Source organism: Camelus bactrianus, chromosome 9 (genome assembly GCF_048773025.1).
Source record: "Camelus bactrianus isolate YW-2024 breed Bactrian camel chromosome 9, ASM4877302v1, whole genome shotgun sequence".
NCBI classification, from domain to species: domain Eukaryota; kingdom Metazoa; phylum Chordata; class Mammalia; order Artiodactyla; family Camelidae; genus Camelus; species Camelus bactrianus.
Window position 1 is genome coordinate 5,143,762 of NC_133547.1, and position 14,049 is coordinate 5,157,810.

Here is a 14,049-nt window from a genome sequence, read left to right on the forward strand (position 1 = left end):
CCTGGGGGTGGGGGTGGTGAGGAACCGGCTTGAACAATAAATGGCTGAGCATCCCTATGTCTTGTGTCTGTGTGTGCTTAACACAGCTGGGCGGACCTAGTGGGTGCCGTGAGTGAGGCCTGTGAGAGGGGGTGGGAGGGTCGCTGGGAGGGTGACAGAGAGAGGCCAGTGGGGCCAGGGGCTGTGGAGAGGGAGCACCCGGATTCCTGCTTCAGCAAATTCCATCTGGGGCCTCTGCCACCACTGCACTTCTGCCTGCTGGAAGCTACTGGGCTGTGGGGCCATTGTGCGGGGAGGCTTAAGGGATTTGGGGGACCCGGGAGGCAGAGAGGCCAGTGACCTGGCTAGGCTCAGTCTGCACAGAGGGGCTGAGGCAGACGGAGGGTTCAGGTCAGGCTCTGTCACACAGGTAGGTGCCAGGCACGGGACCTCCTCCCCCAGGACCTAGGTGGCCAGTCCTCCAGCTCCTTCCTCTCCCGGGGACTTGGTGGGGTCCTAGCCCCTAGCTCCCTCCTCATATAGGACCTGGGAGTCCAGGCCCCCGGCCCACTCCTCTCCACAAAGACTTAGCATCCCAGTGCCCAGCCCTTTCTTGGCTTAGGACCTAGGAGTCTAGGCGCCCAACCCCTTTCTCCCCTAGGACCCAAGGGTCTAGATCCTCAGCATCTCCTCTCCCAGACTCAGGAGTCCAGATCACTAGCTCCCTCTGCTCCCCAGACCCAAGGTCCGGGCGACCAGCTTCTTCCTTTCCCTGGGACCTCATGTCCCAGACCCCAGTCCCCTCCTTCCTCAGGACCCTGGACTCCAGCTCCTGACCTCATTTCTCTCTCCTTCCCCACAGATCACCATGTACAGCTTCATGGGTGGTGGCCTTTTCTGTGCCTGGGTGGGGACCATCCTCCTGGTGGTGGCCACAGCGACGGACCACTGGATGCAGTACCGGCTGTCAGGGGCCTTTGCTCACCAGGGCCTGTGGCGGTACTGTCTGGGCAGCAAGTGCTACCTGCAGACGGAGAGCATCGGTGAGGCTCCGGGGCGGGGTCTGGGCTGGAATCAGAGCCTCCTGCAGGGCGGAACCTCACAGCCAGAGGGCAACCTCTTTTGCAAATGTAGAACCCTGTGGCTCAGAGAGGGAAAGGGTGCAGCTCAGGGTCACTCAGCATGAAAGGTGCAGAATTGGGATTTCAGTATTTTTTTCCTAGTACAATTACAGGATGTACTGATTTAGAGGTTGGGTAGAGAGGTGAACATAGAGGTCAGGTTCAGCTGGGGCTGGGGGTGTCAGAACAGCATTTTCTAAATATCTGCAATGTATCAAGAGCTCTGTTAGGTACCAGGCAGATACAGAAGCGATACGGACCGTACATTTGCTTAATACTGGATGAGATATTTTTAAATACTTGCTGTGTGCTAAGCCATGTAATATATATGTGCATATGTATATGTGTGTATGTGTGTATGTATATGTGTATATAGGTACATACATGTATATATTACACTATATATTGTAAGGGGGATAAAAAAGTACTTACATTATAAGGCTCTTGCAATCTGTATTATATAATATATAGTATTATAATATATTTTATATCTCTATGTACCTCTTTCTACATAGGTATATATTTATATATATGTACAATTGTCCCTCAGTATCTTCAGAAAATTGTTTCCAGGACCCTCAGTGGATACCAAAACCCCTGGATGCTCAAGTCACACAGTCAGTCCTCCGTTTCCATAGTTCCATATTCTCAGTTCCACATCCGCAGTTCTTCATCTGGGGATTCAACCAACCGCGGATCGTGTAGTATTGTATGTGTTTATTGAAAAAAATCCACATGCAAGTGGACTTGTGCAGTTTAAACCCATACTGTTCAAGGGTCAACTGAATATATGTATATATGGAAAGAGAGATACATAGAGATATACAGTGTGTTACATAATATATTATACAATATACATTATATAATACATTAATAAATTAATAATATATAGTATATCATGTTTTATATTATATGTATCCAATAATAGTGGCGGTAATAATAATAATAACTGACATGTATTGTTACTGTGTTTTATGTGCTATTCTAAGTGTTTTGGCTGGATTAACTCCCTTTGGTGCCCCAGCAACACAAAGAGGGTGCTCCCGTTGTGTCTTTGAGTAAGACATGTTACTGGACCTCAGAAAGCCAATTCTCTTGAGGGGGGTTTGGGGGGAGTGGCCAACCCTTGGTGAGCCCTGTGATGTGACAGGCCTGTGGCAGGAGACTTAGCGTACCTCATCTCCCTAAACCTTCCTGTTTGCTGGGGTAAACTGAGGCAGGGAGAAGTGGAAAGACTTGTGGTGGGCCTCCAGCTTCACAAAGCAGTCTGCCTGACTTTACACATCCTTTTCATTTCTGGCTGTCTTTCTTGTCACACTTCTACCATTCCTCCTGCTTCAGACTGGGAACACCCCCAAGAGACATCCCCAAGACCCCCAAGGGTCTTATCTCTGCTGGGGATGGGGAGAGAGCGCGGCAGATGGAGGTCTTCAAGTTCATCTGACAGCTTCTTGACCACAAGACTGAGAACCTCAGTGACATAACTCACCCCGACTGATTCTTGGGTGTTTGTCCAAACAACTGGTTTGACTTGCTCATCAATTGTATAACTGGCATAATTTTTCACCAGTCTTAGAGCAGGAGTCCTGAGCTTGCTTCCCAGGGGCGAAACCCAGCCGAAGACGTATATGTATAGTGTTTTTAAAGTTTCCAAAGTCATTGCCAGTTTTTAAAAAGGAGGGAGTTTGCAGAGGCGAAGGAGGAGCTACGTCTGGGATACACAGAAAGGCAGGGCATCCCTGCCCTCAGAGGTAGCCTCGTTCACCACTGAGGGCGGGGGAGGCATGGCAGTGACCCTGGGGTGCTCCCACAGCATACTGGAATGCCACCCGGGCCTTCATGATCCTGTCCTCCCTGTGTGCCACCTCCGGCATCGTCATGGGCATCATGGCCTTCGCTCAGCAGCCCACCTTCACCCGCCTCTCCCGGCCCTTCTCCGCAGGCATCATGTTTTTCGCTTCCAGTGAGTGTATTGCCCCCTACGCCTACCCCTCTCCCCAGCTCCCTGCCCAGCTCCAACCCCAATCCGTCCTCACCCCCTACACCACTTTCATTCCCTACTTCTCCTCCCTCTCAACTCCACCCGCATCCAAATCCCACCTCCAACCCAACCACAACTTCGTGATTATTTCTAATACTAGTCGTTTCTGACACCAGCGAGGCGTACTGCCATTCAGGTCCGGCACTCACCACCCAGAGCTGGCAGCAGACCCCACAGGTTTAAAGGCATGGTTCCCAACAAGACTGCCCCTACTTCAGCTGCAAGTCGGGTCCCCAGCCCACCTGCACTTTTAATCAACTGGCTACAGATTCAGGGGTTCCCAGGACCCACTCAGTTTCCAAAAAATTTGCTAGAGCATCTCACAGAACTCAGGAAAGCATGATGCTTGCAATGACAGTTTTATTATAAAGAATACAACTCAAGACCAGCCAACTAAAGAGATGCACAGGATGAAGCCAGACAGAGTCCTGAACTTGGAGATTCCATGCCCTCTCCCCACAGAATCTGGGCACATCACCCCCCAGCACATCCATACATTCATCAGCCAGGAAGCTCCAGTGAACTTCAGCATTCAGAGTTTCTATTGCAGTTTCATTACAAGGACGTGGTTGATTTAATCATTGGTCACGTGACTGAACTCAATCTCCAGCTCCCCTGTCCTCTCCAGAGTTTAGACTGATACCAGGAGGCTCAAAGCCCTAACCCTCTATTCCCACAGTTGGTCTTCTGGTGATTGTCTCCCATCCTGAGTCATCTTTGCTCATCAACATAAACTCAGGTGTGATCCAAGAGGCTCAAGAACAACAAAAGACACTCCTATTACTCAGAAAATTCCAAAGATTGAGTTTCCCTCCCGGGAGCCAAAGACCAGTCAGGTTCTTTGTGACACAATACAACACTGCCCCATCCCCACCCAGCTCTGCTCCCCATTCATTTTTACTCCCACTTCCAACTCAGCCTCCATCCTTACCCATATCCCTACCCACACCCACCCAACCTGTACCCCCTTCTCAATCTCATTTCCACCCTCATCTCTAAACCCAAATCCACCCCTTTCCCACCCACACCCCCCCTGCCCTCTCTCTCCAGCCTTTTTTGTCCTGCTGGCCTTGGCCATTTACACTGGAGTCACCGTCAGCTTCCTCGGTCGCCGCTTTGGGGACTGGCGCTTTTCCTGGTCTTACATCCTGGGCTGGGTAGCCCTGCTCATGACCTTCTTTGCAGGTACTGGGTTTGGGGGTGGCAAGGTCAGTGTCTGTGGCAGAGCAGGAAGCACTTAAGAGGGTGAAATACTGGGGAGTCCCCCAGGACTGAGCCAGAAGGCAGACTCTAAGCCCTGTGGACACCAGGGAGAAACGGGATGCTGTGTTGGGGTCTTGGGCTGGGAATGGGGCTGGGAGAACTTGAGGGGGGTGGTGGGTGGTCAACTGGGGTCTCTTCTCATGTAGGAATTTTCTACATGTGTGCCTACCGGATGCATGAATGTCGGCGCCTGTCCACTCCCCGCTGAGCCCAAATGTATGCCCCAACTTCATCTGGAAGTTAAAGTGAGGTCACTGAAGAGGAGGGGGAGGGTCTAGAGGCCTGAAATCCTGATTCCTAGGGGCATGAGGGGGCTCGGTCCCGGACTCTGGGTGGGGGCCCCTGACTCCTGTGTCCCAAGAGGGAAGGAGCAAGAATGGGGCCTGGTGGAGGCAGTTGAGAAGACCCAAAGCCCCACCCACCAGGGAGGTTGTTAGAGAAATGGGTTATCCATTAGAACGACTTTCTGGAGTCTAATAAAACTGATTGAAACTATTGAAGTGTGGTCCCTGAGAGGCTGGGGTGGAGAGAAACAGGGGTGAGTGTGGTAGGTGGGGTGGGGGGTGGTTGCATTATAGTAGCCCAACCCGCCCCGTTTCAGTAGGGATGGGCAGAGAGGTAAACCACACAGTCCCTGCCCTCCTAGGTTCAACTTCCAGGAAACCGATGTGTAGGTCTAGTTCTGGTGTGTTTTCTTCCCGTCACCAAGCAGTTAACTCGACTCTGACACTATCTACCTGGAGAAGGGGTCAGATCAGACAAGTTAAAGACTCAGACTGATAAGACTACCCCGCAGCCCCCCCAGTTCAGCCACCAATCACAGGTCCTGTTTGTCACCTGTGCTTCTGACCAACCAGCAACAGGCTGGAGGCTCCCACAACCACCTCCATGGGCTTAATTAATTTGCTAGAGCTGCTCAAAGAACTCAGAGAAACATTTCACCCACTAGATCACCAGCTCAACATAAAAGGATGTAAGTCAGAACAGCCAGATAGAAGGCGTGCATGGAGTGAGGGAAGTGGGGAGGGGTGTGAGCTTCCAAGCTCTCTCCAAGGGGGCCACTCTCCCCCAGAATGCATGTGCACACCAACCCGGAAGCTCTCTGGACCTTTTCCTTTGGGGGGTTTTTATGGAAAGCTCGTTACATAGGAGGATTGATTAAATCACCGGCCATCGGTGACTGGACTCAATCTCCAACCTCTCTCTCCTCCCAAGAGCTCAACCAGGTGGGACTGCGAGTTCTAAGTTTCTAATTGTGTGGTTGGTTCCCCTGGCAACCGGCCCCATCCATCAGTTACCTAGGGGCTTTCCAAAAGTCACCTCATTGGCATAACAAAAGACACCTTGACCGCTCTCAGCACTTAGGAAATACCAAGAGTTTTAGGAGATCCAGGCCAGAAATGAGGACAAAGACCCAATATATATTTATTCCAAATCAGAATATCACAGTAAGATAATGGAGTCACTGAAAATGAGACAGGAAGGGAGGGGACAGGGTTACAGACATTCAAGGAATGACACAGCAATTAATACCAAGATGGTGGGAGATTTGACTTCCAGTTGAGCTTTCTTATGTACTCACTGTAATATATTAGCATGGTAAATGGCACTCCCACAGGTGCCATGACAGGTCATAAAAGGTCAAAAAGTGGGTGGTGGCCCAGTTCCTGGGAATCCCCACCCCCTCTCCAAAGTAGTTGGAATAACCCTCCCACTTGTTAGCACGTGAAGTTGCCGAGCTCATAAAAACTAACAGCTTCCACACCTGGTGGCCGCTCTCCTTTCTGACTGAGACGGACAGCACTCTGTCGGTGGCATGTGGATCTACTGTTACTTTAAGCTAAGCACCCAACCCCGTGCCACTTGGCCTTCCTCTTGCTTTCTGAGACAGCCTGCACTCTGTCTCTGGAGTATGTCTCTCTCCGAATAAATCTACTTGTACCCAATGGTGGCTGGCTCTTGAATTCTTAACTGCACGGAGCCAAGTCGGGGGGCACATCCCAGGGACTCAACTGAGACCAGGGACGTAGCTGTCCTCTCACCCAACTTTTTCCTGTATCAAAAACACCTTTGAAAAAAACAACCTACCTGCCCACGCACGCCGTCTCCAGTTGGCTCCCAAGCTCCTGGCCCCTCCCTGGATGGGTTCCTCCAATTAGGGACACTGGAACTCCGACCTGCACCTCCTTCTGCACCTGCCTCTTCACCCGTCATTCATGACCTTGACCTTCTCTTCATCCACTCTTTCATTAGTTCACCCAACAAACTGATGCCAACCGTCATGAGATTTACTAATGCTTATCATTTTTAGCAAGGCTAGTTCCAATAATAAGAATATTTACTACAGCCTATGCTAGTAACTGTTATATTAATAGAGGCTTACTCTCTAGAAATATTTATTGGGGCCTCCTCAAATAACAATAATACTATATTTATAGAGGCTTCTGCTAATAATAATAGGAATGGAGGCCTCCTTGTAATTATAATTTATTGAGGACAATTTAAGTAGAAATATTTACTGAGGTTCATTCGAGTCATTGTATTTATAGGGGCTTACTCTAGCAATAATCATGTTACACTTATTATGCCAGACTCCTATCTCCAACTTCTTACTCAATATTTCCTCTTGAAAAGAAGAGGCATCTCAAATTTCACATGTCTAAAACTGAGTTCCTGATCTCTTTCACCCACCACATCGGCTCCTCCCACAGCCTCCCTCATCTTAGTAAATGGTAAAAGAAAAAAAAAAAACAAAAAAACTCCATTTTTAGCCAGCTGTTCAAGCCAAAAACATTAGGATCATCCTCCTCCATTGCTTTCTTTCCGTTACATCTTAATGTCTGATTCATCAGCAAAAGGTATTGGCTCTACCTTAAAAATGTGTTCAATATTTGACTCTTTGCTTAACCACAGTTACCCAGTTACCCCTGATCCAAGCTGCCATCAGCTCTCACCTGGCTTATTGCCACAGTCTCCTATCCAGCTCTGCCTCTGCCTTACCCACCCCACCCCCAATCCCCCACCCTTGCAATCCACTCTCTACACAGTATCTAGAGGAATTTTTATTAAAACATAATTCAAATCATGTCCCTCCTCCGCTCTAAGCCCTCTAGAGACTTGGACCTGGAGGTGGGACGCAGATAAAAATGGAGAGGCGGAGGGTAAGGTGGGAGGGGGGTTAGTTTGAGGTAGGAATTATATGGGTTGGGGGAGAAGTATGAAGATAGAAGTGGGTGTGGGACTGGGGCTGGAGCTGGGGTTGGAAATGCCATCTGGTGTGGGGATGGAAATGAAGATAGGGTTCAGTGTCTGGGTGAGGATGAGTTTGGGTTTTTGGGATCAGGTTGAGTTTGGGAATAAGAATGGGGTTAGGTTAGAGGACAGGGATAGGGTTAAATTAGGGGGTGGTGTTGGGGTTAAGGAATGGGCTGTGTTGGGTTTGAGGGTGGGATTGAGTTTAGAATTGGGGTTTGGGAATAAGAGTGGTTAGGTTAGGTTTGGAAATTGAGATGAGGTTGAGTTTGGGGCTGGAGCTGGCGTTAAGGATGGGGTTGAGTCTGGGGTTAGGTTTGGGAATGAGAATGGGATTGGGTTGGAGGAAAGGGATGGGGCTAAGAATGGGACTGAAGCCACAGCCAGGATGGGGCTGGGTTTGGGGTTGAAGTCAAGATGGCAGATGGGCTCTGGGCTATGACTCCTGTCACCACACGCCCACGGCCCCGACTTCCTGAAGTCTGTCTGGCTGCTCCTCACAGGAGCCACGTCCACCACCATTTTTGTGATGGTGCTTTAGCTGCTCATGACCTGGATCCTCTTCTGGGAGCCTGTCCTCATAGGTATGTTTTCAGGAGTGGCCAGTTACCCCCTCGGGGAGGATCTGGGTGAGGGATGAGGGCCTGCAATCTAGAGTCTCCAACCAAAGAGGACCCAGCCTATTGGATCTCGCAGGGCCAGTCTCCTGGTGTGGGAGGAGGTCTGGAGCGTCCATCCCTGACACCCTTTACTCCCCATCCCGACTCCCTGACCACAGAAACCCTGATCTTGGTGATAGCCCACCAAGCTGAAGGCCCCGCTTAAAGCAGAGCTATCTGTGAACTCATTTATCAGAGGAGGATGTGGGCACGTCTTCCCCTCCACAAACTCTTAGAGTTGTGATCACTGTTTATCTGCCCTGAGCACAAGCTGCAAGCATGGATCTGGGAGTCTGAGGGCCCCTGCCCTCAAAACCTGGAGTCTAAGCCTCTGACTCCTTCCTCTTTCAGCCCCAGGCATCCTGATCTCTTGCCCCCTCCTTTGGTGGAGACCATAGAGTTGAGACCCCCATCTCCTAGAATGGAAGGTTTCAGAACCCACACACAGGAAAGCATGATGCATCCCCCACTGTCCCCTCTGGCCACACCCCCCCTCCTATTTCAATCACACCCTGGCCTCACCACATCTCACCTCCGGGCCCCCCAAGCCTCTCTCTCACCTCTTCCAGGAAGCCCCCTCTGCCGCCAAGGGCTCCTAGGGCTTCTATATAGACAGAGAGGCAAGTTCCAACCACCATCCAAACCACTGACGAGGTGACATCTTCAGTGCCCTCCCCCCCAACACACACGCTGTGAGGGGAACCTCAGGGAGGTGGGGTGGGGTAGATGCAACCCAGGAAGGGAGGATGTGTGACAAGAGTCAGCTGCTAGGAACTGGGTAAAGCTAAACCAGCCCGGTCTTAAGGCGCTCCGGCCCCCAGGCCACCCCGGCTGCTTGCTGGTTTCTTTCTTGAGCTCAGAGGACCTAGGAGTCCGGGGGCACAGCCTCCTCCTCTCTCAGAGACCCAGAAGTCTGGATTACCAGCCTCTTGATCACCCAGGACCCAGAAATCCCGCGCTCACCTGATGGAGCCCTGTCGGTCCCTGGCCCTGCTGACTGGCTCCCTGGGCCTGATGTCCATCTTGGTTGCTCTGAGCACGAATTTCTGGTTCGTGGCCGAGGGGCCCACCTCTTCATCTCATTCGGGCCTCTGGCCAAAGGGGCATCAGGACTCAATAGCAGGTAAGGGGGAGCCATCTCTCTCGGGGTGGGGAACAGCCAGGGCTGACAGGCACTCAGAGGTCCTGTGTCTAAGCAGGCTACATCCACGTGACACAGAGCTTCTGCATTCTGGCCACCCTGTGGGGCCTGATCTCTGTGAGCTTCCTGGTGATGTCCTGCATCCCCTCACTGTCTGCCCCTGGACGTGGCCCCCTGGTCTCCACCTTCACAGCCTTTGCCGCAGGTAAGGGCTCCGGGCTGCACCTGGGGCATTGGGACCTGGGGAGTTTCTGCAGGGGGGCTGAGCTGTCTCTCTCATCTCCACCCCCAGCCCTCTCCTTGATGGTGGCCATGGTGGTCTATACTATCGAGCGGTGGAACCAGCCTGGACACCCCCAGATCCAGTCCTTCTTCTCCTGGTCCTTCTACCTGGGCTGGGTTTCAACTGTCCTCTTTCTGTGTGCAGGTGACTGCTGCCCTGGGAGTTTGGGGGGAGGGGGGAGGGGGTCCACCGGGGGCTCTGAGGGAGCAGGGCAGGGGCAAGGGCTCTAACTTCTCTCTGCCACCCCAGGCGGCCTGAGTCTGGGTGCTCACTGCGGGGCGCACCGGCCCGGCTATGAGAGCGTGTGAACCGTGTGGATGGCTTTGGGGCCCTGCCCTCTGAAGGCACCATCAGGAGCCGCGGGAAGCTCTGGTTCTCCTCCCAGTCCTCACTCCCAGCCTCTGCAGCCTCCTTCCTTTGTGTCTTCGTTCACTCCACAAAAATTTGCTGGGACCCAGTTATTCCGAGGTTAATGCAGCCCCAGCAGAAGCTGACGACACGCCAGCTCCACAGTGGGAGACCCTGGGCACCCAGAGAGTGTTCCCACCCAGGGTGGGGGCCGGGGTGGGCTCGGGCTCAGCCCCAGGGCTCTCTCCCCCCTCCCCCTGGCCTTTGTCTCTCCCCTTTGTCTTTTTATCCCTTTTATTCTCGCCCCTCTCTTCTTTTGTCACACTTGCCTTCACTCTTAGCCCTCCTTGCTCATTTCATTAATAAATTCACTCCTGCAGTTGGCTTTCCCCGAGTGCATCCTTTCTGAGGGGGCCTCCCACTGGGGGTGCTGTGGCGGGTCAGACCGGACCCTGCCCACCAGGGGCTGCAAGTCCGGTGGGGGCAGGCAGAGCCCAGGGCGGGCACAGCAGGAGGGCTGGCTGTGTCGTGGGGGTGGGGTGGGGTGGGGGGTGGAGGTGAGCTCTCTGAGGAGACAGAGAACTTCTCAAGGGCCAAAGGAAGGTAATGCAGGTAGTGGGACCCTAAGGCAGAGGCGTGGAGAGGGTGGAAGTTCTCAGAGGATGGAGAAGAGTGCTTTGCAGCTGAATGGAGAATGTGGAGCTGGTGGAAAATGAGGATGGAGAGACAGGTGGCAGTCAGTGCCTCTAACTCAACAGTTGTCTGTCTCTGTCTCTGTCTCTGTCTCTGGTGGGTGATAGGGAGCTAAGAGAAGAGGGTGAACAGGGGAGGGACAGCATCTTCTCTGAGCACCAGAAAGCTCCCTCTGGGGCACATGGGGGAAGCCAGAGGTGAGAGGAGATCTTGGCCACACAACAGGTGGGACGTAAGACAGGACAAGGCTGGGCTGGAGCCAGGGCATGAGATGGAATGGAGGAAAGGAGCCAGAAAGATTCAGGGGGTGGGAGGAACCGGACTCAGGGATCCAAGGGCTTTGTGGAGTGAGGGGCAGGAAGAGGGCAAGGAGAGTGCCCAGGGGGTCTGGTCCAACTAACTGAGTGGGATGATGTGGTCATTTCTGGTTTTGGTGGAAGATGCTGAGATCAACTGGGATATGGTTGCGGGCTAGGGTCTGGGAGAGGGCCGGGAGCATGTGAGGATTTAAGGCTAAGGCTCAGGAGGACACCTGGGCTGGAGATGGCATTTGGGATGCTCTCAGAGCATTGGTGGTCACTGGAGCTGTGGGAGTGTGGAAGCTCCCCCGAAAAGAAGATACAGAATGGAGCCTCCGAGAGAACCCACACTGGGCGGTGGCGGGAGTAGGAGCAGGAGGCTGCAGGGGGGCCTAGGAGGGCACAGTCAAAGAGCTGGGGACAGGAGAACTTGGGGAGGGTCAAGGGAAGAGAAGTTTCTAGAAGGACATGGGCTACCGTGTCATCACCTTCAGACGCCCCCAGTCCTGCGGTTTGACTCTGAGCTGTTACTTTGCTAGAAGAGCTGCCCCGTGTGCGTGCGTGTGTGTATGGGTGGGTGGTTATCTCTTTAAACAGCCACGGATTCTGGAATTCCTACTGCCTCACAGAGACCTGGTTTCCCTTCCCCCACCCCTCTGGGCTCTGTCTGAGAAGCCCTGGGAGCTGGAATGGGTCACTTAGGTGAGTGTGTGCAGAGATGAGGGGGGTGGGGGGGTGGGGGAGTGGAGGAGGGGTGTGGCACTGGACAGGCCAAAGGCATGTGAGGGATGGAGGTTTCTGGAAGACAAGGAAACTCCTAAGCAGTGATGCCTGAGGGGAAAGGAGGGCTTGGGTCTGAGAGGGGCCTGTGGGGGATCCCCATAAGTAGGGGCCAGAGGCAGGGTGCTGGGATAGCCATCTGGGATATGGGGGGACATATGGAAGAGGGTTTCAGGGACTTGAAGGAATGGGGCGAGGGGCCTGGGGGTGGGAGAGGTGTTGGCCAATCCTGCATGTGTGGTCCTTGGCAGCAGCCTCCCTGGCATGGGGGTGAAGCAGAACCTTCAGAGTGGGGGCACCTTGCTGGGCTTCTTGGCTACCAGCCTCACGATTCTGTCCACCACCACCAACTACTGGTTCCGTTACTCTGGGGGGCCACAGTGGCCTGTGGCAGGAGTGTAACAGTGGCATGTAACCCAACATCCCCGGCCAGAGTGAGGCCCGGCCGCCCCAGTGTCAGACCTCCACTGGACAGACAGCCCCCAGACAGACCGATCACAGCTAGCCCCCTCATCTGACACAACTGCGGGGCACATCCTGCGGCGCCCCCAAATCTACCCTTCCATCTAAGTTCCAGCTACCCCTCCGTGACCAAGGCCACCATGATCTCCCACTTTGGCATCTGCTTCCCTGTTGCAACATTAACGGGCCCTCATGATGTAACTGCCAAGTCCCCATCCAAACCCCTGACTCTGCTGCCAGCCCAGAACTGGCGGGTGGGGTTGGTGGCCAGGGAAGGTGCCAGCGGGGCTGATGCGACCCGCTCTCCCCCAGCCATGCTGGCGGTGACTGGGGCGTTCATGGTGCTAGCGGCGGGCTCCGGCATCGTGGGCTTGGTGATGGGGCTGCGGATTCTGTGCCAAGAGGGCGACCCACGGGGCCAGACCACTAGCGCCATCTTCTTCCTCTGCGGTGAGACGGCAGCGGGCCGCCAGGCATAGGGTGGGCCTGGAGTTTGGAGGGGCAGGGGCCCAGGGGTCGCGACTTGAGGCATGGGTATGGGAGCCGGGAGCTGGGGCTGGAGACCGAGAGGATACGGCGGGGATCAGAAGGACAGCTCTGGTGGTGGAGGAGCTAGAGAGGCGGGGCTAGGGGCGGGGCCGGGGAGAAGGGGTAGAGCCCGGACGGGGTGGGCTCGAAGGGCGTGGCCTGGGGCGGTGGGCGAGGCCAGGGTGGGGCCTGGGTGCAGCCTCTTGGCCACGCTCACCCGGGGGGTGGGCGGGGCCCAGGCCTGCTGCTGCTGATCGCCTTGACAGGCTGCTATATAGTGAAGAATATGTGGAAAAACGACGTCGTCTTCTCCTGGTCCTATTTTTTGGGGTGGCTGACTTTATCCTTCTCTGTTCTCGCGGGTAATCTGGACAGCGGAAGAGGGTGGAAGAGACGGTCCCGAAGAACACCCCCTCCCTGCAGAGACTCCTAGCCACTTCCCGGAAACTCCACAGTGACTTCCCAGGGACTCCCCAACACATTCCACTCCGGGCTCCCGGGGACCCGGCAGAAAAGCACTTGGAGCCCCAAACTCCAGTCCCTGGGGCCCTCCGGGTCATCCGCCCCGGGACCTACCCTCCTCCACCTGCCCTCCATTCTCCTCCCGCCAGGCTTCTGCTTTCTGCTGGCGGACATGATCGTGCAGAGCACGGATGCCATCAGTGAATTTCCAGTGTGCTTGTAACCGCAGGTGCTTGGCAGAATAAAGGAACGGCTTCCACCGCAGCGGCTCCATGTGACTTTCTGGGGGACCTGAGGACGCAGATACGGGGGTACTTGGAGGCTCAGGGAGGGCGTAAGGACACGAACCTACAGGGAACATTGTAGACATGGGGGGGACACGGGCGTGGTAGAGACTCGGATATAGAGAGGACAAGGGACATGTATTTGGAGGGGACGGGGACATGGGGATAGTGGAATCAGGGGACATGGGCGCATAGAGAGGATATAGGGACACAGACACGGAGGAAAAGTGGAGACAAGGACGGGGGAGGACAGATATGGAGGAACGTAGAGGCGCGATCATAGAGGGGACGAGGAACACGGGCTTGGAGAGAATGAGGTAGGGGGAATGGGACACGGGTTGGGCACTAGGGGAGAGGGTAGACCCGAAGGCATTGGGAAAAGTTTAGGAGGTCTTTTCTGAACTCCTCTCCAGGAACGCGTCCCTCCCTCGCGGGACCTTTCCCCCAGTTCCTG

General features: G+C 54.1%; 3 protein-coding genes across 4 annotated transcripts; all 3 read left to right on the top strand.

Moving 5' to 3' along the window:
* The first annotated feature begins 35 nt into the window (after positions 1-35).
* LIM2 (lens intrinsic membrane protein 2) lies at positions 36-4,899 on the top strand. 2 transcript variants are annotated; one of them, XM_074371063.1, is made up of 5 exons: positions 36-108; positions 842-1,022; positions 2,914-3,063; positions 4,192-4,326; positions 4,551-4,899. In XM_074371063.1, the coding sequence occupies exons 2-5, from the start codon at positions 848-850 to the stop codon at positions 4,610-4,612; spliced, it is 522 nt and encodes a 173-aa protein (XP_074227164.1). In that variant the 5' UTR covers positions 36-108; positions 842-847; the 3' UTR covers positions 4,613-4,899. The 2 variants fall into 2 exon arrangements, with proteins under 2 accessions (XP_074227164.1, XP_010945359.1); XM_010947057.3 differs by lacking the exon at positions 36-108 and having other exon boundaries at positions 140-1,022.
* A 4,124-nt stretch (positions 4,900-9,023) lies between these two features.
* NKG7 (natural killer cell granule protein 7) lies at positions 9,024-10,297 on the top strand. The gene is made up of 4 exons (XM_010947059.3): positions 9,024-9,438; positions 9,515-9,661; positions 9,749-9,883; positions 9,989-10,297. The coding sequence occupies exons 1-4, from the start codon at positions 9,282-9,284 to the stop codon at positions 10,045-10,047; spliced, it is 498 nt and encodes a 165-aa protein (XP_010945361.2). The 5' UTR covers positions 9,024-9,281; the 3' UTR covers positions 10,048-10,297.
* Positions 10,298-12,069: 1,772 nt separating this feature from the next.
* On the top strand, positions 12,070-13,575 carry CLDND2 (claudin domain containing 2). The gene is given in 5 exon segments (XM_010947054.3): positions 12,070-12,228; positions 12,230-12,293; positions 12,634-12,771; positions 13,089-13,211; positions 13,461-13,575. Coding segments are annotated over 5 exon segments (504 nt in total). The 5' UTR covers positions 12,070-12,123; the 3' UTR covers positions 13,535-13,575.
* The last annotated feature ends 474 nt before the right edge of the window (positions 13,576-14,049 follow it).